Raw genomic sequence first — 25,041 nt, 5'->3', positions numbered from 1 at the left:
TCCTGTTATTTATCATCAGTAGCATTCCCTTTCCCTCCTTCAGCTAGAAATGATCATTGTCGTGCCCCTAAGAACAATACTGGTGAAGCTCGTAACCCTGGGCTACACACAACACAACACACGGAAATGCTGCTAGCTCATGACTACTCTGGAGATGTGTGTGTCAGCTCTACTCTTAAATTCTGACATGGAACTCAGCCTGGTTATAATCAGTTTGTTAATATTTGAAAACAAACCTGAAACTAGCTTGAACCAATGTGTTCTCAGTTCAGCTGAACCATCATAGCTCTTTCTGTGCCCTTTTTCAACACTGGCAACACATCCTATTCCATCTCACTCTAACTGGTACGTGGACTTACTGTGCCAAAGCTCGCTGGACCCCTCTCTTCACTCCTGATGAGTGTCTCTCCTCTTATACATGAAAGATCTGTAATTTGTTAAACATAGAATTGCTTTGTGTTGTAAAACTGATAGTACTTATAAAACAAAGCAAAGATTACACTTGAACATAGTTCTACTATGATGCACTTTCACCATGTTCATTGAACCATGCCACATAAGTAGAGACAGCAACAGATGCGCTATTGTTTTTTGCTGCAGTAGTGAACACCACCAATTAGTGGCAGACTGACATTAAACTCTTCGGTTCAACTCTTCAAATTCTGCAACATTAGAGAAGCATGCAATATCTTCCACAGGACAAACAGGATACATTTTTTTTTATTCCATCAAGGAGTGATTACAAAAAACAATACACTGGTAAAAATCAGATTCTGCCACTAACAAACATTCAATAAACATTTTATTTCAATGCAGATAACCACAACATTCAGATATAGCAATGTGCCAGGCTCTTTTTGACTGTGAAGCTACGGAGTATATTATGATAATAATCATAACACACTGATTAAAACCAGTATTTTAAGACAGTCTAGCAAACAAGAAAAGCAGTAACTACTACAAAGTTTATGAAAAGAACAACTTGGGAAAGTTTCTGAAAGCTTTCCTGCCCTCCCTCTTCCAGAAATTGACGGTGGCTTTAAATATAGTTTAATGAAAAAAAGTGCCCAGGAGACTCAAACGCTTTTCATTAGGACCGTCCCCTGCTTTATAACCATGCTTATCCCTCTCCTGTCCTTTTCCCTAAGGACTGTAGTCTTACACATCTCAACTTCCAAGCCTGTAAGACACACAATACTGCACACTTCTGTAAGTCTTTAACAGCACGTGCCTACAGAAGTCTTCTGACACTTCTCCAAGTGCTGCATCTTTCCTACTTAGCTGCTTCTCACACAAACTTTGTCTGTCTTCTGGTTATCTTCTTGTACTATGATCACAGACTTCACCAATGTGGGTTATGACCCAGAAATTTTATCTTCTCAGTGCTGCAGTACAATTCTGTCTTACAGAACTGTTAAGTGTACGTATCAAGGAGACGGAACTCCAATTTTCAGGTAAAAAAAAAAAAAAAACTTTTTGTGATCAATTAACTCATAGCCCAAGTGAAAAATAAAAGTAATTTGCAAAAGACAAGATACCTTAAGTACAGAAAAGCTGTTCCTGACCTACTTCTACAACAATGGGAAGCTTATCTATTTCACAAGCATTACAAAAAGAGCCGTCTTCTTTCTGGCCCCACAGCTGTAAAACAACAGAAAAAGAATGAAAAAAAAGCACAGAACAAGCTCCACATTTACAAGTAGAAGAATTTTAACAAGGAAGGACACTTTAAAGCTTCAGTATAGTTTCTGTTTCATTCCTTCCACTTTTCCCTTTCCACATGAAGGTGTGCACACATGCACACACACACACACACACACAAATCCCACTTTGAACTTGAGTCAGCTTACACTGGAGTCAACATTCAGTAACTACTTTTACGCTGCTGAATGAAATGTTCTGTTAAAGCCAAGCATCACAACAGCTGGCAGAAAAGTTTGTGTAGGCTTAGTTTAAGCATAAAATTCAAAAACTTAGTTATCCCCATCTGCATTTGTTCATTTAGCTTTGAACAATAATGAGTACTTCGGACCCTAAAACATTTGAAAACATAGTTCTTAAATGAAGATTTTGAAGTTTATCAAGCAAGAGAGTTAGTTTTCATCAGACCCTTCTTGATTTTCATGTTCTACAACGTGCACAGTGGAGCGCATTCAGACACGGAGTGTTGAAAACTGTTGGGAGTTGATATGGAATAACCCGTTGGATACACAGTTTGGTTTTGGTTTTGGTTTGCTTTTCTACATATATCTTGCATTTGTCTAGTAGTTTCATTATGGGTAAATTCACCTGATGGCAAATAAATACTTCAAAAAGCTAGTCATAATTGCACCAAGGTTTAGATGCATCACCATTTACTCCATATATAGTGAAGGCCGAGACGAATTACCTTTTACGCTCTGCAGGAACTGTTCCCAGGGATTAAGTGACATCAAACATGCCAACACCCAAAAGAACAGCAGGACTGAAGGAAGATTAAGTGGTTTTCATAACAGCTTTAGCAAGAATTCATAAGTTGCATTGATTATGCCCCAGGACAGGACAGAGCGATGGTAATTCAGATGAGCTCCTCTAAAAAGGTTGATCAATTTTCTATCACGTTCCAGCCAGATCTTCACAAAAACTGTTGAGAAGGACTGAAATTCACCACCAATTTGTGCTTGCATACGAGCTTTTACAACATTCACTGGAAAAAACAAGAATCCCAGCATGGCACCCAACAGCCCTCCACAAATGAAGTCATTGACCAAGTGAGTGCTGTAAGAAGTTGCTTCAGGCAGGCATTGTTTAATAGGTCCTCTCAGACCGAAGAAGAGTACATTACTCGGTCCATTTCGGAGCAGAATAGGCACCAATCCCCGATAATATTCTCTCATCCCATACACTTTCAGTACCTTGAAAGCCTGGTACGTGTTTGTAAATTTATCGTGGTGTTTGTAGTCCTGAAGCAAAGTCTGAACACGCTCGAAAGGTGTAAGAACAGCTTCTGTAGTCCCTGCAAGCACGGCTGCCATACTGCGCGTGAGCAGCTCAGGAGCGGTTGTGTGGCTGTGGAGCAAGGATGAGAAATCTTCATACAAGCCAAACATTAGAGCCAGTGTTGTTGTTTTCTGCATTAATGGAGGAAGGATGCCGCGGTAGAGATTTCTCATTCCATCCTTCTGCAGCTGATGTACTGCATCCTTTGTTTTCAAACCATACAACTGCTGTCGGAAGAGGACCTTTTGGATGGGAAAAGTAACTGCTATATTTGTGAAGGCTGCACAGTAGCCACATAGGTAATGTTTACCAGAGGTATCTGCACTGTCACTGCTGAGCTCTTCCTTGGAATCTGCTGGGGCAAAACCTTCTGAATCCATCATACTGTTTTTCTTACTGTTGTATATCTCAGTCCTCTTTTCCTGCATCAAAAAGAGAAGAAAAAACATGAGCAAAGCTGCAGGTGACCCAGCTTCTTTTCACGCCAGTGGTTTACTCAAACAACACTCAGTGACACTCAAGCTCAGTAACACTCAAACAGCCAGAAAAAAAAGCCCTTAAAATTTGAAGGAGAAAAGCAGTAAATGCAGATCCGTCAGATGCTGCGCTGTTTTCTACACAAGTCTCATAGGCCTCAATAAACGCAGTTTTTTCTCCCTGTAAATTTTCTAAGTAAAACAGAAACAAATTGGGAGGCAAACTGAGATATGAACCCTTCATGCACTCAGCATGGGCAACAAACAAGAGGAGCTGGAACCTGCACTGCAGTGGGAAAACTATGACATAGGTGCCATCACTGAAACACGGAGGGATGGCTCACACCCCACAGTGTGGAGTGACGCAGTGTATGGCTAGAAAATATTCAGAAAGGATAGGCTGAGAAGGAGAGGGGGGGGGTAGCCCTGTACATTATAGGGCTTTTGATTGCCTAGAGCTCAAAAGGAGTGACAACAGGGTTGAGTGATTGTGGGTATGAATCAGGAAGAAGGCCAGTGAAGCAGATGTCATGGTGGGATTCTGTTATTGACCACCCACCCAGGATGAAGAGGCAGACAAAACATTCTACAAGCAACTGAGAGAAGTCTCACAATCGCTAGCCCTTGTTCTCAAGGGTGACTTCAACTTCCCAGATCTCTGCTGGAAATACAACACAGCGGAGAGGAAACAGCCCAGGAGGTTTCTGGAGTGCGTGGAAGATATATGGTGACACAACTGGGGAGCGAGCCACCTAGGAAAGGCATCTTTTGCTTGTCACCAGAATAGGACTTTTGGGGGATGTGAAGGCTGTAGTCCATCTTGGGCACAGCGATCACAAATTAAGAGTGATTCAGAGCGGTGTCACATCATCCCCATGCAATGGTACAGGTGGGGGAAGAGTGGCTCCAGAGCTGCCTGGCAGAAATGGACCTGGGCTATCGGCTGATAGACATCTAACAAAGAGCCAGCAGTGTGCTCAGGTGGCCAAGAGGGTCAACAGCATCCTGGCGTGTATCGGAAATGGCACGGCCAGCAGGGCTAGGGAAGTGTTTGTCGCCCTGTCCTCAGCTCTGATGAGGCTGCACCTTGAATGCTGCATTCAGTTTGGGGCCCCTCCCCACAGGAGGGGCACTGAGGTGCTGAGGGGTATCCAGAGAAGGGCAACGAGACTGGTGAAGGCTCTAGAGAGCAAGACTTGTGAGGAGCAGCTGAGGGAGCTGCAGGTGTTTAGCTTGGAGAAAAGGAGGTTTGGGGGAGATGCTGTACTTTATAATTACCTTAAAGGAGGGTGTAATGAGGTGGGGATCAGGCTCCTCTCACCAAGCACCAAGATGAGGGGAAATGACCTCAAGTTCTGCCAGCGGAGGTGTAGGTTAGATGTTAGGAGGGATTTCTTTACCAAAGGGGCGATGCAGCATCGGAACAGGCTGCCCAGGGAAGGTTTTGAGTCACGCTCCCCGTGCAGGCCTCGGGCCTGCGGCTGCCTGCCCCCCGCAGCGCCCTGTGCCACATCCCCGGCCCCCTGGGGGTGCCTCAGCACGGCCCCCTCCCTGCTGCCGCCGGGCCTTCGGAGGGGCGCCCACACCCCGCGCCCCGGACACAACCGCTCCCGGCGGCGGGGCCGGCGCGGGCCCTGCCCAAGGTCAGGCCGGGGGGGACGGCGCGGCCCGGTCCTGCCCTGCCCGGCGCGGCCCTGCCCGGCGCGGCCCTGCCCGCCCCGCCGCCCACCTGCGCGCGTGCCCGCCGCCATGCCGGGCCCTGGGGGGCGCGGCCCCGCTCCCGGCCCCGCGGCCTCCGCCGTCCGCGCGCGCCGCCGCCGCCGCCTCCACCGCCACCGCCGCCGTGTGACGCGGGGCGCGCGCCGCCTGACGCAGAGCCGCGACGCGGGGGCGCGGCCCGGAGGCGGGGCGGGGGGGGGCGGGGATCCCAGAGCCAGGGGGGCTGCTCGGAGGCACTGCCAGAGCTGGCCCTGCAGGCACAGCGGTGGCTCCAAACTGTGCAAAGGCTCTGGCCTGCTGATAAGATAGGGAAAGTTGCACTAACCAATGGTGAGCTTAGCTTTTGCAATATGTATGAGCTAATTATATCGAATCATATAAAAGACGGCTGAGCTATACAATAAATCAAAGTTCACTGATCACTCCTATTGAGCGTCTGTGTCTTCCTTCCGTCGACAACATATTTGTCTGTTCACACTTTGTGAAGACAGAATTACGCTGAAACTTCTGGAGAAACACTTGGAGCTGAAATTGTGCGTATATAAAACTTAGCTTTTTCTCCCCCTCTTTCTGTGCCCTCTACACTGCATTTGTGTCAAAAACGTAAAACTGGCCATGAGCTGACCACTATGTTGCCAGAAGTAAGCAGTCAGTGGAGCACTTGCAGTTTCAACCAGTATCCTCTTGCTGCGGCACATCCTACATCCTTTTCTCTCATACAGACAGGAAGAAAGACAAAGGGTTTATTAGAGCTTTTTTTTTTTTTTTTAATAGAAAAGATCAGCAGTTTAACGAACACTGGTTCCAGCCCAACACTGTGACGTCAGTGTAGTAATGCTGGACAAGCAAACACAACGGAGAAAAGCATTCCCGTGACTCTGTATGTGCAGGGTGACTGTTCTGAGGGGAACTTTTTCACACCTGCTCAGACCACTCAGATGTTTTAGTTCATCTTCTTGCGCTTCCTTTGGCTCCCTGATGTCTTTTGCACAGGCAAGGGGAGAGACAGTGTGCCAAGCTTGTGGTTCTGATCATTCTCAAGTCCTGGCAGCCCTTTTGCCTTGGAGATCTTCAACCGCATGGCCTTTGCAATGTCCATCATCCTGGAAAACACCAGAGAAACACTATGTCAGTGGGGCAGACACATCTTCTGGGACAGACACCATACAAAATACGAGCAGCCATCCACCTGATGGAGGGAAGCCACAAGCAGGATGTCTGCTCTGTGTCTCAGTGCCACTGTGGGGACAGAATCACAGAATGTTAGGAGTTGCAAGGGACCTTGAAAGATCATCTAACTAGAAGCTGGAAGTATTTCAAGATTATGAGGCAGAGCCTTGTTGGGGAGGCTGAAATGCTACCAAACTGCACAACAACCTCAGAGAGCATAAGCATCAGAGAGCACCCAATGGCCAGCTGACTCGGTAAAAATAACGCAGCTTTCCATTTTTCTGTGAAGAGATGTTACAGCTGCTGCTGCAGGCAGCCCATATTAGATTCCCAATGGACTCATCTTTCATATGTAGTACAATGGAGGGAATCTAATACAGTGAGACCATCTCCCTTCATTTGCTGAAATTCAGCACGCCTACATGTGAAGGAAGGGTCTTGGCTGAGATCTGTAGTGTGATGGGTTTGGGCAAGAAGTCACAAGCCAGAACATACCTGGAGGTCTGTCAACAAACAAAGTTTGTCTGAGAGGAATCTAGCAAGGAAGTAAGTTATCTGGCCTTTGCTGGTGCCCTGAGAACACACAAGCCCCAGCACCCTCCCAGATGACTTTATGGCTTTGAAATACATACAGATTCAGATAGGAAGAGATGTCAGGTGTTCTTCAACAAAACCTCCCACTCCAAGCACGAATCATCCTGTGGCTAAGTGAAGTGTCACAGGGACATGTGCCTCATCTCTGTTTTTCCAACAAGTGATTGCCTCCCCCACCTTTTTGTCACTAGCATCCTATAACCTGTGCTCCCAGCTCCAGTACAGTGTTTAAGATCAAAAACTTGGAAAACCTGAAATTAAAAAAACAACAACAACCGACTAACTTGTTTTAAAACACATTACAAAAAAATAAAAATGGTAACCAGCACCAGCCAGCCCAGTTAAAATAGGTGTTAGTTATCTAAGAGCAAAGAGCAGAATTGCAGAAAAAATCAGAAGTTGCTGCATCAGGTCTGACTATACAGTTTATAAAACCCAGATGGGGCTAAGGGCTCCTAAGGGCTCTGGTAACTTTCAGTTTTCCTAGGATCTTGAGATTGTGTCCCTCAACAATAAGGCCCAGGATACTCTACAATGTCTTCCTCTGTTGTAGCGAAGGGCTTTTGACCATTTGCACCTCCTCTACAGCAGCATTACCTCTAAAGAATCCCGATAGAAAAGACCAGTACGGTTGAGCTAGGCAGTAAATGTGCTTAAGAGTCACCATGACTCACAGAACAGGATGGGGTGGGACAGAGATGTGTGCATGGCTGAACAGCTACTAACAGGGCCACCTGACCCATTCCCAGACAGTAGTAACAAGCTGCTTGTTAAGCCGATGTCTGCTTGTTGGGCAATTTCCCAGCAAGCTCAGCAGACTGGCTGATTAGTTCTGATCAATTCCTGATTTATTCTGCAGGCACCAGAGAGATACTACAGTGCAAACTGTAATGAAAGAATTCTCGGAGACTGAGGAGCCGGAGGAGGCTCTGGCTGACACCTGCTGGCATAAGCATGCCTTGCAGCTAACAGCATATACACCACTTGGCAGGGGAATAATTATGTTTCTACAGAAAATTAAAGTCTAGGGAGCAACTTTCCAAAAAAATCTAACACAGCAAGCATTGTTTGCCCCATTGCTTATTCTGCAAGCTTGTTTCTACCCACTCATAATCTCTACCCTTGGCTTGGCACTGGGAGGAGTGGCAGATACAGAAGAGGGACGTGCTGCAATCTACACTGACTTTGACAAGCTGGAGAGGTGGGCTGACCAGAATCTCATGAAGTTCAACAAGGAAAGTGCAAAGTCCTGCACCTGGGGGGGAACAATCCCAGGCATCAGGACATGCCAGGGATCACCCAGCTGGAAAGCAGCTTTGCAGCGTTTGGAGGCCTAGGAATCCTGGTGGATACCGTGCTGAGCATTAGTTAGGAACGTGCTGTCACTGCAAAAGGCTAACAGTATTCCGAGCTGCATTAGGCAAAGTGTTGCTAGCATGTCAAGAGATGTTGTCCTTACCCTCTACTCAGTGCAGGTGAGGCTGCACCTGGAGTACCATGTGCAGTTCTGTCCCCTCTCCCCAAGGGAGACACGGACATACAAATGTGGTCCAACAAAGGGCCACAAAGACAATGAAGCGACCAGAGCACTTCTGCAAGGAAAGGCTGAGAGAGCTGGAATGGTTCAGCCTGGGGAAGAGGAAGCTCAGGGGGATCTCATCAATGTCTGTAAACAGCTGAAGGGTGGTTGCAAAGAAAATGGAGCCAGGCTCTTCACAGTAGTGCTCAGTGCCAGGACAAGAGGAAATGGATGCAAACTGGAGTACAAGAAGTTCCCCTTCAACTGCAGGAAGCACTTCTTCACTGTGTGGGTGACAGCACTGAAATATGTTGCTCAGAGAGGCTACGGAGTCTCTCCGGTTGGAAAGATCTTCAAAAGCTGTCTGGACGTGGTCCTAGACAACTGCCTCTAGGTAGCCCTGCTTGAGCAGGAAAATAGGGCCAGATGACCTCCAAAGGTCGCTGCCAACCTCATTCAGTCTGTCATTCTGTGGCAAATCCTTATTTCAAATACTACGGCCAACCTCTCCCCAATTCTCCCAGGAGCATGGGATTACTCCATGTTACCACCAACTTACTATCTGACTGTGAGACAAAAACCTGTTTCAAGTTTTCCTGTTGCAGCCTGCTACAAAGCTGAGCTTGCACTCAGACTGGTACCTAGCAGGGACCAGAACTCTGCAGAAAGAAGGCGTATCAGGGACAGGAAAGTGACGAGTGATGAGACTTGTCAGGGAAGAAATGGGGCTGGGAAGCATTTGGGTAGCTTTTCTGCTGGAATCTGCCCCAGTTGGCTGTTTGGGTGCTGCCCTCCTCAGTTTCCCTGCCTGCAATGTAGATGAATATCCTCTTAATGCACCTGAGGATGCATTGCAATAAGCACCATCACAAAGCTTGAGATGTGTAACCACCCTCCTTTACAAGCAGTAGGGCTTGAAAAGAAAACTCCAACACACTCAGAGTCCAATTATAACAAAAGGTTCTCACAGCAGGTAACACTGTGTAATACTTTGGTGCGAGAGAGGCTCCAGAGCTCTCTTCCCTGGGGGACTGTTTGTATGAGGACCGTGGGCATCTCAGCAGGTATGAACAAACATGATGACTCACTTGCTTTCATGGAGCTTCATGTCATTCTGCAGGATGGTGAGGTCTATTTGGAATTTGTTAATGTGCAGAGCCAACGCGATGACGTATGCTGCGATTTTAGTCTTCATTGATGCAGAGATTAAATTCTGGACACTGAAGGGCAAGAGGGAGAACACATGAAATACGGAGTGTTAGTGAACCCAAAACACAACCCCCATGAGGTACAGAGAGAACTGGAGCCTCTGTTAGCGATGGCAGACTTTTCCTAGACATGAAAAAAGAGCTTTAAGCAAGAAATATCCCTGTTCATGAGGACCTCAGACTTCTTTGTCCGTCTCACTAGCTGCTTATGTTTCTGTTCAAAAGCAAAGGCCTCTGGAGTTGTTTATTGCTTTATGGCCTTGACAAAATCACCCACTAATGACACTTCTGTCTCTCTGGCACTCTGATTCCTTGAAAGAGGAAAGCAAAGAGAAGCTATGAGGGTATTCAGTATAACTACTAATGGCTACTTAAATAAACAGTCCACACAGAGCAAATTTGGAAGCATTTATTTTGATTGCTCACCAATAGTTTGAGTCCTCATAGACAAATGCTTGCCCATGTGGACCCAGATTCTCTGTTAATTTCAGTCTGACATCAACAGTGCAGCTGCATGATGGCTGAGCAACAGCAGTTACGCCTCTTCCATGCAGAGCCTGTTGACTCCTCGACTGCAGGAAAGGCACAGTGGCAAGAATTAGAATACTATTCACCCTTGCCAGTATTTTGGTGCTTCCTCTCAACAGGACGACTGAAAACATTTATCCAGATTTATCACTGCTTAGTTATAAAAGGCATCCTTCGTAAGGTAGCAACCAATGGCCATCTGGTCAAAGGCAGCCTCCAACAGCTGCCTGAGCAAGTGTCTCTGATACTGCTGGAAAGGATGAGCTTCCCAGCCCCTACTCTGCTCCTGTCACGAGGTGATGACTTGTCTTGTCTGATCTCCATGGCGGAGTGAGAACCCATCTTAGCTGCATCTTAGCAGCTTTGCCACTGCTGGCTGGGTAATGCTTGGGCAAAACTTAAGCAGAGCTCTTTGTCCTGTAAGCATACATGTGCAATGGCATGAGTTTCTGTACATCAGCCCACACTGGTCTCAGCCCAGGGGTTAAGCAGCACAAATCTGTATGTGGTTTGGTCTGCGTAGGTCTGAAGAATTCAAATAAGTTGGGTCTACTTCATGCAAAAGCATCCCTTTTATGTTAATTAAGCTATGAAGCACCATTATTTAGTCACTGCTCTGCCTCTGTCCCAACCCTGCTCTGAGATGGTGGAAGAGCTGGCACAGCCACCTGTCAGCTGCCTTGGTTTACAGTAAAAAATGTATGTGTAGACAGCTACCCATTTCCTCCATGCAGCTGAGTGAGCTGCAACACAAGCATATGTTCTCCTATCCTGCAATCAGGGAGCAAACTCCAGAAACAGACAGGCGTGCCATTTGGTCAGGCTAGCTAAATTCACAGGCACAGGCTTTTGCACACATGACTCTGCCTCTCCCAGTCACATTTTAGACTTGCACTGTCCACGGACTGTCAGTCATAAAACAGTGAATACACAGTCCAGGGTGCTACTCAAGAAGCTTCTGCTGTCTTCTGTTTTGGTATATTTCCCAATAATGACACCATGGCCCTCCAAGCTGAATTCTAATATATCTCAACCTCAAGAATATCAAAGCAAACGAAGTTCCTTACCTGCCATTGTTGTAGGTCAGTGAGGTGAAGTTCTTCATGAGTTTCCTGCTAATAATGTGCGGACATTCAGGACCCATCGGATCTAGGATAGAAAGAGCTTTTGCAGTGAAGTAAGAGGCACGTACTCTTCCTCATAATGTCCATCAACCATCATAATAGCATGTTCCTGACTACAGCATTCATGACCTCTACCCAGGAATGCAGACAAACTAAAAAGAACCTGCACGCTTGATTTCTGGGTCTACTCAATTTTCAGGTAAGAGAGGGGCTCCTAACAACTTTTGTTGTTTACTACAAATGGGATGTCCCACCTCAATACGAGACAGATTAAAATAAACATGTACACGTGCAACTACACAAACCTTTCTTTTAATAGATTCCTGTCTCTTTATAGATAGTCCTGTCAGATAGATGATTAAAACTAAAACCACATTAACAAATTCCTTTTAGAACCAAACTAGTCGTTTTCAACATCCATTTCAAGCCTCCTCAACTAACTCCTACAGGATGACTCCTTTGTCTCCAGCTATGCAGGAAGATATCCACAGACAGGCTTACCCTTTCCTCACACACCATTGCCCTGCCACTGAAAATGCTACCATTGGAGCTTTCAGGACTGAGAATGAGAATCACATACTAGAGTTCTGTGAAATATACCAAGACCTGAAAATCTCAACCAAAATATTTTGTATGGTGTTTTTGAAAAAAGCAGATCCTGTCATTCTACTGGGATTCACACACTGAGCTGTGAAGTAAGGGATAATGAAAACCCTGATACTGAAGAGAACAGAGAGATATATAAAGTATGTATTGTGTACTGTACGCCTCTTGCATCTGGAATGTAGAAGCTAGATGAGAGAGCTGACAATTTCCAACTTCCCTACTCCCAAAGTAAAGCTTGAAAATATAAAACATGTCTAAAGTACAGAAACCATAACGTATCAATAAACAAAAACAAATCTCAAATTCCACTCTAAGCAACCTTATCTCCTACAAGGAGGATCTCCTGGTGCCACCCTGATGTGTGACTGTTAGAAAGGGACTGAAAAGGATTAGACATCCATCTTCCAGCAGATGCAGACCTAATACCCGACAACAACATGAATGATCCTCAACCTCACCATGCCATAGGTTGAACTAGAACTGCTGCAAGTGGCTGCTTATTGAACAGCTAACTCTGGGCAGCTGTATTGTTTTCTATTGCACTCATTGCAAACCAGGTTCCAGCAGGTAGCTGAAAAGGTGAAGAGCTGAAAACTGTCTTACGCTTCTTCTTGATGACTTTCAGGAAGCTGAACTTAATAAGGATGTCCAGGAACCACAGGCATCGGGCTTTGTAATCCCTGCTCTTCTCATCAACAGGGAGGAACTTCAGCTCCTCTAAGACAAAGGAGCAATGGCTGAAGAGGAAAGAGAGGGAGCATGAGGACCAAAGAACCGGGGACTATCTTACTTACCAGAACAGGACACAGCAAACCCTTGACTGCAATGCACAGCTGTTTTAGGTTTTTAGGTGACTCACTGGAACAGGTTTCCCAGAACAGGAACAAACAGAAGTTCACAAGGCTGCTCTTTGAGTACATTTTCTGTGCCCACAACATTCAGCCAGGCCTTTTCAGTGCGCAGCCACTGTGCAGGCCCCTGTATTGTAGGATCTGCAGGCTCACTATGGGGCACAGACACTTCTACTTAGGCGTGGGCAGATGGGAAGCATAGGCAGTTTGTTTGCTTACTTTGTTTGCTGCCCAGTACCAGGACCTAACACACAAAGTGTACTTCTATGTCAATTTGCCAAGCCACTGCAACTTCCACACCAAGACAGTAACGACTTGCTGGGGACAGTGTCTGGCCACAGGTGTACCATTCTCGGCACAGCTCCATGGTCCTTTTTGTACAAATTTGCCTCTGGTTCCCACTTTGGATTTATCCCCTCTTCTTCTGTAATCAGTTCCCAAAAGGGCAGCCACACTGCAGTGCACACCACCTCCTCTCCCGTACAGCTCCCTCCATACTCCACAAAGGCATGATGGAGCTGCTTGTTTGGGTCAAATGTCTTCCCTTTGGACTGGAAAGATCAGCCAATCAATACGCATATGAGGGAGCTGGTCCCATACTGGGAAGCTGGTAGCGGCTGCCATCCTGCACCTCAGAAGAACTGCAGTTTCTCAAGGCCATCCCTAACTATTAAAAGGGTGATTGCAGCAGTATTACCTTTTCTCTTCTGTTTTCTTGGTGACTTCTTCTGGAGTGATGTTAATAAAGGCTGCTGCTGGACCCTTCAACGCTTCGAACTCTGCTGGGGATAGAACTGGAAGGATTTTAAAGAAATTCTAAAGTAAAGAAGATGAATACCATCTCTCCTTTCTGGTAAGAGCAGCCCATAAAAAGATGTGCTCTCTTCACTCTTGCCATAGGAATATGTGGGGAAGGAAAGTGGGGAATTAAATTATAAATAAGCAGGATGTAATAGCAAGACTTGGAAGCTGACCAATAAGTCTCTAAAGGGCTGTGGCTCAACCAGAAATCGTTTCTCCTACGTTTCTAACCTCATTACTACTCTTAGCTGAAGTACTTCCAGCAGGGAGGGGCATGGCATCCTTCTGTTTGTAGGAAGGAGGAAAGATAGCAAACTTGCAGGCCCTAAGTGTCAATGCAGTATTCCCCTGCTCTCTCAGCTTTTTGTTTGATGCCCACAGCCTGGAGAAGGGTCACAGGTCAGCAAGAGAGCACCCGAAGAGCAGCGCAAAGGAAGTGCAGCCACTGCAGCCTGTAAGTCAGCTTCATTGGGAGCCCAAACCAAATGTCTCTATGCTAACACAGGTAGCATGGGGAATAAACAAGAGTTAGAGATGTATGCACAGCTGCAGGGCTTTGGCACCGGCATTATGGAGGCGTGGTGGGATGCCTCCCATGACTGGAGCATTAGGATGGAAGGACAGGTACGGGAGGGGCCATCGCCCTCTATGTCAGTGAGCAGCTGGAGTGCCTGGAGCTGGGTCAGCATCACAGAGATGGCAGGGACAGGGAACATTATAACAGGGGTCTGCTACAGGCCACCTGATCAGGAAGACCAAGCAGAACGAGGCTCTCTATAGACAGACAGAAACAGACTCACGTACACAAGCCCTGGTCCTCATGGGGGACTTCAACCACCCTGGTAACTGTTGGAGGGACAGCAGAACAGGGCAGAGGCAATCCAGGAGGTTCCTGGAATGCACTGATGACAACTTCCTTCTCCATGTGATAGAGGAGCCAATGTGGAGAGGCGCTATGCCAGACCTCATTCTTACCAACAAGAAGGGCTGGTGGGAAACACGAAGCTCAAGGGCAGCTTTGACCACTGTGACCATGAAATAGTGTGGTTGTGCATTCGGAGGGCAGCAAGTAGGGAGCACAGAAAGCTCGCTATCCTGGACGTTGGGAGAGCAGACTGCCCTCTTCTGGGATCTGCCTGGTAGAGTAACATGGGACAAAGCCCTAGAAAGATGTTTGATATTCAAGGATATCCACCTCCTCCAAAGTCAGTAGCGATGAATCCCAACAAAGAGGAAGTTGGGCAGAAACACCAGGAGGCCTGCATGGATGAACAAGTAGCTCCTGGCCAAACTCAAGCAGTAAAAGGAGACCTACAGTGGGTGGAAGCAAGGCCAGTAGCCTGGGAGGGATACAGACACACTGTGCGAGCAGACAGGGATAAGGTGGGGAAAGCCAAAGCCCTGAAAAAGGAAGACCCATGGAACTACAGGCCAGTCAGACTCACCTCTGGACCAAGCAAGATCATGGAGGAGATCCTCCTGGAAACTAATCTAATGAATATGGAAAATAAGGAGGTGATTGGTGACATCCAACACGGCTTCACTAAGGGCAGAACATGCCTGACAAATCTGGTGGCCTTCTACAACAGGATTAGAGCATTGGTGGATAGGGGAAGAGCAACTGACATAATCTACCTGGACTTGTGCAAAGCATTTGACACTGTCCTGCACAACATCCTTGTCTCTAAATTGGAGAGACACGGATTTGACAGATGGCCCACTGAGCAGGTACGGAATTGGCTGGATGGTTGCACTCAAAAAGTTGCAGTCTACAGTTCAATGTCCAGGCAGAGACCAGCAATAAGTGGTGTTTGTCAGAGATCAGTATTGGGACCGGCATGATCTAACACCTTTGCTGGTGACATGGACAGAGGGACTGAATGCATCCTCACCAGGTCTGCTGATGATTACAAGCTCTAAGGTGTGGCCAACACGTTGGAGGAAAGGGATGCCATCCAGAGGGACCTGGGCAGGCCTGAGAGGTGGGCCTGTGCAAACCTCATGAGGTTCAACAAGGCCACGTGCAAGGTCCTGCATCTGAGCTGGGGCAATCCAAAGCATAAATACAGGCTGGGCAGAGAATGGAATGAGAGCAGCTCTGCGGAGAAGGACCTGGGGGTGCTGGTGGATGAGAAGCTCACCAGGAGCCAGCAAAGTGTGCTTGCACCTCTCCTATGAAGACAGGCTGAGGGAGTTGGGATTGTTCAGCCTGGAGGAAAGAAGGCTCCAGGGAGACCTTTTAACAACTTTCCAATACCTAAAGGGGGCCAAAGGAAGGCTGGGGAGGGACTCTTTCTCAGGGAGAATAACGGCTTTGAACTCAAAGACAGTAGATTTAGGTTAGATTTTTACTAGATCTACCTAGATCTAGTAGATTTAGGTAGATTATAAGGAAGGACTTCTCTACTCTGAGGGGGGCGACACACTGGAACAGGTTTCCCAGAGAAGTTTAGATGCCCCATCCCTGGAAGTGCTCAAGGCCAGGTTGGATGGGGCCTTGGCCAACCTGGTCTAGGGGAAGGTGTCCCTGCCCATAGCAGGGGAGGTGGAATTAGATGGTCTTTAAGGTCCCTTCCAACCCAAACCATTCTACAATTCTGTGAAGGTTCAGCTCAGTGCTGCCACGTGCCTGACTGCACTCTCTCCCACATGCCAGAGTACTGGCATCAAGCATACAGAAATCAGAAACCACACTCTGCTACTGAAAAAGATACTGTCTTCAAACTTGTAAACATGTTCCGGTTTGTCGGCATCTTCATGACAGGGAGGCAGAAATACGGACATGTTCTGTACATCGTCTTGGGCCACATCTTGGATCAAAGCTTAGGAGAGAAGTAGGAAACAAAATGGCATTTAGACCGTGCAGACAAAAACTGAGAGAATATGACCACACCCAAATACTTTATTGAAATTCAAGTCAATTCGGGGGGAGGAGGGGAGGGTTGGGTCAACACAAGTTTAGTTTAAGTGGGAGGCTGAAATGGAGTTTTAAAGACTTATCTCACTGGGAACAGTGACAAGGAAAGTCACAGCTCTTTCTCATTTTGTTTGGTTAGTGCCGTGTGTGGGTACAGAAGGCATTCTAGGAGGCTCAGAGAGGCTGAGAGTTTCTAATTTGCCTGTAATGTACTCAGCATGCTGCCTTTTAGCCTGGTGTCATCACTTCTGTAAGAACTTTCTACTCTGCTACTTTAGATTCAGAAATGCTGCTCCAGACTAGGCAAAACTGGCTGCTGCTGCTACACCTCTTGCCTCTAGCATGAGCGGGAGAACATTGTTTTGACACCCTGGGTTCCATTGGACATCATCTGGCCCTGCACAACACAGAGTACAGTGCATATCCTATCTGGAACACAAGAACTGAGAGCTTTCACGTCAATGAGAGCTGACCAGTTTTAATAGTCTCTCTGGCACAGGCTGCACAAGGCGACAGAGATGCAGCCTCACCAGCACCAATAGAAGGGGGTATCAGCTGTCCTTGAAACATAGCTCATGTTTCAGTGTGATACTTGGGAGAATTTTTCCTACAGTAGTGGCAATAACTAAGACCATGGCAGGTATTTTTTCCTGCCAGCTTCTCCATAGCAGAGGACCAAGTCTATCAGACTGACTCAAGACAGCACTTGGGATAGCACACGATGGTGCTGGGACCCAGAATAAGGCATAGACCATTTTCCACACACTCGCCACTGTGAAGCCAGAGTACAGCTCACCTTAATGAACATCAAGCATCTCTTTTCAAGCCAGGTGAATTTACTGCCTTTATGCCTCTAAGTGGACTTCCAGAACACTGACAAAATATGGGCAGAAATGGACACTGATGACACATGGACCTTCCTTTACCCAGGCAACTCCCACACTAAACCTAGCAGGATCAGAACGAAGCAGTTCCTTTTCTTCCAGAATGGCCTGTGATTTCCTCAACACGTGCCAATTTCAGATGTTAAACCAACAGCTTCATTGCTTACTACAAGAAAAACCCTTTCTTCTTCCTGCCATACTTGGCAACAGACAGAAAAGCATATCTAATTTTCTTCAGTGACACCTCACACAACATTCTTACCTGTTACTCCTTTTGCATCTATAACATTTGCTGCTGCTTTTGTCACAGCTGTGTTAAGAACATCATTGCCCACTGCATTCATTCGTCGAGAATTCAGCGCTCGCTTCTGCTTGCTGGTGCCAAAGGCCTCAATGCACAAATCCACCTGTGCATGAGAAAGACACAAAGGACTACACACTGCTGAACTCAGGACACTTTGGATCCAAGAGGAAAACCCAGCTAACCACCATTTATGCTACATTTTTCAAAAAAATTTCAAACATATCACTGGAACAACCCAACCACAACACAAGCACTGCGGCAGAGGAGAGGAGGGTAGGAAGTACGTGGAACTGTAATCAAGAATGAAATAATTATCAAAATGCTGCTAACACTAGGCACTAGTAATGTGCTGTCTCAGACCCTGAGTGCAGAGAAAGAGGGCTGAACCCGCACATTTACACTGCAGTAAACGAAGCATCTCAGTCTCAGACAAGTATCTGTCACTGTCAGCTGGATAATCGTAGCAGAATGTGATATGGGGTTTCAACCTTACCTTCTCCCTGAAGGATTTATTCTGGTAATCCTTTGTGTCATCAGGTATTACATTATCTATAAAAGAACAAAAATTAGTAGGCTTGGCTTGCAGCAGCTGGGAAAGCACGCGTGTTTGGCACTCCTTAAGCTCTAAGCCATTAATAAAAGACTAGACTAAGAATTCTATGGGACTTTGTCAATTAAAGAACACAGTGAATGAGAATGGACCTGGATCAAAGAGGGAAAGGCAGCCCAATTTTTGCTACAAAGTCTATAAGCATGATGCATAGACGGAAGCAAGAGTCATGTCCTGTTGCACAGAAAATAGATCCCTGAAGACCATATTCTTTGGCCAGGTTATCCTCCTGCCTTCAGTAATAAAAATGAGTTCTGCTGAAGAAAAGCTGTTTTCTTTTTCAGTGATTCAGTCCCTTGACCTGGCCATTTCCAGGCTTCTCTCAGCAGGGCCTACCTCGACAAGGCTGCATTTGTTCTGAGCAGTGATAACTTGGCTCCCAGCTCTGTCAGTCCATCCCTCCCACCCCTACTGCTCCCTGCTTAAGCCCTGTCCTAAATTTCAGCTATGACCTTCCTTCTCCCTCTGTTTATCATGCCATGCTGTGCCTTAGAGGGAGTGTGTAATGTATCCTCCTTCCTCCATGCTGAGGGAATATGGCAGAAACAAGTAAGAAAGGGTAGCTGAGGAGAAAACAGAATGCAATGCTGTCAGTAACAAAGCAATCAATAGCTGAATGTATACCTATTTCTAGGTCACTGTGACTATGGTGCTAGGGTTAAACACAGTATCTTCCTACCTGACAGCAAGGGCTGCATGTTGAATATTTCAGCATTGTAGACTTCCATTTGCCCCGAGTCCTTGTTTAACACACCAACAAAATACCTGGAGAGAACAAGGGCAAATTATTAGCAAGAGACAGCCCAGTGCAAGTGATGTTTTAACATGACATGGGGCAGAGTTACATGTATTACACATCTCCTGCCAGTTCTTTTGCATTGCAAATACCAATTTTCTAAGAAAATTCAGAATTTCGCTCAAAAAAAAAAAAAAAAGTTACCTTGAGGTAATACATTTATAGACATACGTGTTTTCTATACATGATACATATATATAAAAGACTTGTTGCTCTAGGTAAATGTATTCATCTTAAATCAACTGACTTAGCTTCACAATGCACAGATCAATTGTACATGCCTGAGTGCTAGTTACTACTTTCTCCTGTCTTTTCTAGTATGGTAGGTTTAATCCTTGGTTTCACATTGCTTGTAAAAGTTGTGTTCCCTGTGTATGCTCCTCTGCTTACTGCAAGTCATTGTGAGCCTAAGTCCTCATAGCTCAGAACTGAGCAATAAGCAATGAAGTATTCACAAAGACAAAATTTTGTTGCAAATACTTACTCAAAAAGTAACAATTTACAACAGTCCTGAAACTGAGCTGTACATTCCTATGCTGTCCAATCCTTTTTGTAGCAGTTAGCAAGTAGCAGCTGCAAAATGGCAGAATGTATGCCAGCTGGTATTTCCAGTTCGGAGTTTTCCTTCCTTCTGCTTAAAACAATTTTTACATTAAATCATACTTTGGTTTGACTTACTGACCATTCCTATGGGTCTACTACTAAGAATATTTAAAACAATCATAAAAGCCTAACAGCTACAGTACTTTCTACAGTACTTTCAGCAGTATGTCCTACTTTATACAATTATGCTCAGTATTTCTGCACAGCCTGTATGTTGGAAACCCCATGAAGTTGTCATAGTATTTCTGCTTTCACTGAAAGTTTATTAAGGTAAGCTTACAGTCCGGCAGGATTACACCTGTACAGAGGTGCACAGATTTATGTAATTTTGTTTACGTGCTTTTGCAGACAGGAATGTGACACTAAATTCAGAAGTTTGTTTACCCAATTTATCAATAGACCTACAACCATTGCTAAAAGTGTGCTCCACTTCAGCATCAGAACTGAATTCATACTAAATTCCACCGTTTCGCTTAAGGATTCTTAAAAATGTTCCTGACTAGCAAATCACTTTATTTGATATTTAAAAACCAGGATTTATTCCTCCTTTCAAATGTTGGTTTATTAATAAATACCACAGAGAAGAGACAGGCAGACAAATTGAAACGTGGTACCTTTCATACACTTAGTTAATTCAGTTGTATACACATGTGCATGCTACCTTCATATGCCAAGTTTCCCTGCTGTGCCTCTTTATCTCTCTCAAACAGCCCTATGAGCAACTATGAGCACGCTTGTCCGGAATGGTCCATGGTGTTCCTACCATTATTTATAATAAACAATAAAATGAACACAATTTCCGCTTGTTTCATTTTCATCTGTCTTGTTTACAGTTGTTTCCATTCTGCTTTTTTCCATTCCACTTTCTTTAGAAGCCTCGTCTGTTCGCCCAGAGGGTCGTTCAGCTTTCTTTGATGAAGGTGCAACATTACCTTTCTGAAGAGTTTCAGTCGCTTCATGCTCCAGCACCTCTGATAGAACCAAAGGCTCCAAATGAATACTGTCTTGTTCCCTAATGTCTGAACTAACGGATTCAGGTTCATTTCTTTTTCTCTGGAACTGCTCAAAACTAACATCTTCACCCAATGTTAGTTTTAATTCCTTTGCATTGATTGCTGAAAGTGTAGTTTCATCCAAGTTTTGTACTTTAGTCTGGTGAGTCAAGACACCACCATCTGAACTTTGGCAAGTTTTCAACCCACTTTCAGCATGAATATATTTTTGTTCTTTGTCTCCTAACTGTGTGCTACTACCTGAATCACAATGTGCTCATTTCTCATGCAAAGAAATCTTGGAGCTGTTATCATGGAGTTCCAAACTGGGAACATTTTTTGTACCTAAGAATGATGAGTTTTCTTAAATCTTTTCAACTGATGCAACTTTTTTAGTTTGATTTCTATTGCATTCTTTTGTTTCCTCTGAAGACTTATGCTCTTGTTTGCAAAATAATCCCAAACTCGACTGGGTTCAGTTTGCTGCTCCACAATGATATATTAGTGAGCCAAGGCAGTACAGGACACCTGCCCACTTTCAACTCCCTCGGACACTTGTTCAGCAGTTGGCAAATCTACAGAAACGTCCTCTATAATAACTTGACAAGTGTGAGCGTGGCTTTCACTCATGTGTGGCCATGCTATCTAAGCCAGAACCATCAGTCAGAAAATCGCAGTTAAGACATGGTACAGTCACACCTCATAGCTCTCCTGAATGCTTCTTGTAGAACTGAAATCTTTTACTTGGACAGGCACTGTGAAAAATCACCATGTGATTCACACAGGCTTTGCTATAGCTAGTATCGTATCTGCATAAATTACAACGGACATATGTAGGAAAGTGGCTTGCAAAACCTTTTATTTCTGAGTAATGCTCAATGCACTTGTGAGCTCCCAAACAATACCTTAGATTGTGCAGTGCTGTATTCATAACTTTTTTTTTGCTGCTGCTGTTGGTCCATGCATTTTGCTTCTTTGATGTAGTTGTCGGTTTTCATTTTGCTTTTATTTGTATTAAATGTTATGATTTCTAGTGGTTGTATTTTTAGCTTTAGGTGATAGCTGAAATGTGGATGTACCTGTAGTAACAGAATATCCTGACTGAAGAGATCCAACAGATGCTTGAATAGTAACCATTGCTCCAGGAGGCAAACCTAACTGTTTAGGTTTTCTAAATGTTCAGTGATGCTGAGTCTTGTGATCCATTTTTTCTTTGCAAGCCAAAAGCTGCAGTCTGCACTTAGTGCAGCAGTATATTCCTTTTTTCTGATGCCTCATATAATGATGCATGTATGGTGCTCCAATTTTTATTACTTTGAGGCAAAATGGGCACAGCAAACGTTTTGTATTCTCATGAACTGTCCTGAAATGTGTTTCTACATCAGAAAATGTATCTGAGGATCTGTAGCTGTATACCAGGCAAACACACAGCATTTCACCTGGCTTATGATTGTCCCTTCATGTTGCAAACGAACTTGCTCTGTTTCATAGAATAATCCACGGCTTTTACAAATATTAGATGTTTCATAAGGTGTGTGTGTACTTTCAGTGTGGCACTGCAGCTGGAATGGGGGGGGAACTGATGGTAGCAGTGCTGGCAGGTGGTGTGGCTTTCCCAGATTTCACTGCTCTGCTTCTCAGGCTCTAAGTGATGCTTCACATGCTTCATAAACCTTACGTTATTTTTAAGAACTTTCAGACAGTTGAAGCTCTTAAATGTTGTACGAGTCTTCTACTCCTGTTGTACCTGCTGGGTATCACCTTCATGTTTCCCATAATAGAAGTCGTTAACTAACAGGATCAATTTTCCTTTCTCAGATTCATTGATCTTGCTTGTTGTACTCAAACATTCTGTTTTGGCCACTCCCAGAAAGAAATTATTTACTGTATCTGGACAACAATACTTCACGTGATTTTTTTTATGTATGCTGGACTGATGGCCCAGTGTGGTACTGTGGAACTCCTGAGTTCTGTCTCACACCAAACAGCATACCAGATGTTTTATCCATAATGGAATCTGGATTGAGTATTACAGGCCGTGTTGTTACAGTACTCACTGGACTGGATACAGGTTGAGCCACTACAGGAACTGTGATATTTGTTGGTACTGGCTGTGTCATCATTGGATTGGTTACAAGTCTGCTAACAGGCTGTCTGCTAACAGAGCAGGCCCACAGAGGGATCTGGGGGTTGTGGCTGACAGCAAGTTGAATATGAGCCAGCAGCGTGCCCTGGCAGCCAGGAGGGCCAACCGTGTCCTGGGGTGCATCAAGCACGGCATCACTAGTTGGTTGAGGGAGGTGATTGTCCCGCTCTACTCTGCGCTGGTGCAGCCTCACCTCGAGTACTGTGTGCAGTTCTGGGCACCACAGTACAAAAAGGATGCAACACTGTTGGAGAGTGTCCAGAGGAGGGCTACGAAGATGGTGAAGGGCCTAGAGGGGAAGACGTATGAGGAGCAGCTGAGGGCACTGGGCCTGTTCAGCCTGGAGAAGAGGAGGCTGAGAGGGGACCTCATCGCAGCTGAATCTGTGATAAGCAGTGCCTTCTGCTCTAGGAAATGGGTGAAACAAGTGCTGCCTGAGGATCTGGCAGCACTCATTGATTTTTCCCACTCAGAGTAAACCAGACTGTTTGCTCAGCTGTGGTTCCTGCTTTCACACCAACATCTGCAGCTGCGAATTCAGTCTTAGGCTGACAGCTGCTGAGATCTATGAGAATGGATACACTGCAGGAAATTGTCATGAATGCAGGTGAGGCAGATGTGGGAGGAAACAAACTAGGTTATATGGAAAAGGTGGAAAAATTAGAAAGGAAATCAAGAAACAATGTAATTAGTTGTTGCCTGCATGTCTGGTGATTCTGAGGCATATGCAAACCTAATGACCAACAGATAATCTCAGTTAGCTTGCCCTGTTAGTTTCCATAGCTCAGGATTTTCAGCGGTGCAGGCAGGTACCACTTAAACTCTTAAAACTCTCTCTGAATACTATCAATTGATGTGAAGTGTAGAGAAGTAGGAGTGCCAAGTCTGTATAGAAATACTGCTACATTGGTGCACGTGTCACAAAACATACGGAGCATTATCTGTATTCAGTAAACTAAACTCCTCTCTGCAAACTCAAGAAAAAGCTCCTTGAAGCCTTGTTTCGGCTATGCCATCTTAAGGCTGCTGAAGTCGAAGGGTGAGCTCTCTAGTCTAGTTTGAATTCTCAGACAGAATAGACTAAGCTTAGCCTCTTCTGAAGTACTGTCTGCCAGGGATGCAAGTAGTTCATTGTAAAGAAATTATTCAGAAGCCATGAGCACTGGAACACTGATGTCTGGAAGCACCTCCTCTTCCTAGTGGTTTATACAACTCTGCTCTTTGCTGCCGCACCCTACCCATAATTTAAGGAGTCAGAGTAGTGAGACTCCTGAAGCTAACAGAGCATACAGTGCAGGACAAGTCGAGCACATTGAAAGAGCAGGGCACATCGCACCAAGAGCCTGACACACACATCAAGCACATTTCAGACCTCTGTAGGCTAGTAGGGCAGTAATATGCATCAAAGGAAAAAAGAAATAGCTTCGGGTATAACAAGGCAGAAGCATTTTGTCACTCTGCACATTGCAGAGGATCGCTGTGCAGAGGATAAGGAAGATCTCAGACACAAAACACTTCTTAGGAGCCCAGTGGGATGTGCCTCAAGGCTACCAAGGGCACCTTCCTCAGCCAGGACACGTGAAGGCTGGTGGCCTCACCACTGCTTCCTACAGCACCGCGCTGCCGAAACGCTCTGCGTTCACACCGCCCCTCCTGAGCCAGGTCTGAGGGCAGCACCGCAGCGATTCCCATACCTGCAGAGCGCGCTGCCCCTCCCCGCGCCGCTGCCGAAGTTAGTCCCCACGTAGGACAGCCGCTCCGTGTCCGACACCTGCAAAACAAAGCCAGGCGCTGGGGCTGGGGGCTCGCAGACCCCTTCCCGTTTGTGCTGTGCCCTGCCCGAGCCCCGCTGCTTACCAGGATGCGGCGCCTCCTCCCGCGCGGGCCGGCGGCGCTGAGGTAGAGGCGGAAGCGGAGGGCGGCGGGGCGCCGCAGCTGCCCGTTGGCGAAGGTCACTGCGGGCGGCGGGGAGAGCCCGTCAGAGCCCGTCAGAGGCCGCCAGCCCCCCCCCACCGCCCCCATCCCCTATCCCCCCCCTCACCCAGCAGCGCGGGCTGCTCCGCCTCAGGGTCTCCGCGGTAGCTCCAGGTGGCCGCCGCCATGTTGCTTGCCCGCCCGCCCAGCCCAGCAACCAAGCAACCAACCAACCGCCGCGCGCCTTGCTGCCGAGTAAGCGCGCCGCCGATTGGCCGCTGCGAGAGGCGGGGTGAGGCG

At 46.1% G+C, this 25,041-nt stretch overlaps 2 protein-coding genes and 2 pseudogenes across 4 annotated transcripts; all 4 read right to left on the bottom strand.

Annotated features, from left to right (window-relative positions):
- Nucleotides 1-702: 702 nt before the first annotated feature.
- On the bottom strand, nucleotides 703-5,318 carry SLC25A51 (solute carrier family 25 member 51). 3 transcript variants are annotated; one of them, XM_068665958.1, is made up of 3 exons: nucleotides 4,734-4,908; nucleotides 4,015-4,116; nucleotides 703-3,401 (listed from the first exon to the last, which is right to left on the bottom strand). In XM_068665958.1, exon 3 carries the CDS (start codon nucleotides 3,360-3,362, stop codon nucleotides 2,487-2,489), a length of 876 nt encoding a protein of 291 aa, XP_068522059.1. In that variant the 5' UTR covers nucleotides 3,363-3,401; nucleotides 4,015-4,116; nucleotides 4,734-4,908; the 3' UTR covers nucleotides 703-2,486. The 3 variants fall into 3 exon arrangements, with proteins under 3 accessions (XP_068522059.1, XP_068522056.1, XP_068522058.1); XM_068665955.1 differs by lacking the exons at nucleotides 4,015-4,116; nucleotides 4,734-4,908 and adding an exon at nucleotides 5,185-5,318; XM_068665957.1 differs by lacking the exon at nucleotides 4,015-4,116.
- A 585-nt stretch (nucleotides 5,319-5,903) lies between these two features.
- POLR1E (RNA polymerase I subunit E) lies at nucleotides 5,904-25,032 on the bottom strand. The gene is made up of 12 exons (XM_068665894.1): nucleotides 24,869-25,032; nucleotides 24,685-24,782; nucleotides 24,522-24,598; nucleotides 18,970-19,055; nucleotides 18,174-18,229; nucleotides 17,639-17,783; nucleotides 16,290-16,397; nucleotides 13,472-13,568; nucleotides 12,527-12,660; nucleotides 11,261-11,342; nucleotides 9,546-9,677; nucleotides 5,904-6,277 (listed from the first exon to the last, which is right to left on the bottom strand). The coding sequence occupies exons 1-12, from the start codon at nucleotides 24,927-24,929 to the stop codon at nucleotides 6,118-6,120; spliced, it is 1,236 nt and encodes a 411-aa protein (XP_068521995.1). The 5' UTR covers nucleotides 24,930-25,032; the 3' UTR covers nucleotides 5,904-6,117.
- On the bottom strand, nucleotides 19,062-21,679 carry LOC137848164 (zinc finger protein 280D-like; annotated as a pseudogene).
- Nucleotides 21,142-22,801, bottom strand: LOC137848163 (zinc finger protein 280D pseudogene; annotated as a pseudogene).
- Nucleotides 25,033-25,041: the final 9 nt, after the last annotated feature.

This window comes from Anas acuta, chromosome Z (genome assembly GCF_963932015.1).
Source record: "Anas acuta chromosome Z, bAnaAcu1.1, whole genome shotgun sequence".
In the NCBI taxonomy this organism is placed as follows: domain Eukaryota; kingdom Metazoa; phylum Chordata; class Aves; order Anseriformes; family Anatidae; genus Anas; species Anas acuta.
Note: the sequence above shows the minus strand (reverse complement) of the source record. Positions and strands in the feature narration are given on the sequence as shown.

What these genes read in the sequence shown, in the direction of transcription:
- POLR1E (XM_068665894.1), bottom strand. Translation starts at nt 24,929, where the DNA reads ATGGCGGCGGCCACCTGGAGCTACCGCGGAGACCCTGAGGCGGAGCAG. An exon ending in GGAGGAGGCGCCGCATCCTG is followed by an intron (nt 24,599 to 24,684) that starts GTAAGCAGCGGG and finishes TTTGTTTTGCAG; the next exon opens with GTGTCGGACACGGAGCGGCT. An exon ending in AGATGCAAAAGGAGTAACAG is followed by an intron (nt 16,398 to 17,638) that starts GTAAGAATGTTG and finishes TTCTCTCCTAAG; the next exon opens with CTTTGATCCAAGATGTGGCC.
- SLC25A51 (XM_068665955.1), bottom strand. Translation starts at nt 3,362, where the DNA reads ATGATGGATTCAGAAGGTTTTGCCCCAGCAGATTCCAAGGAAGAGCTC.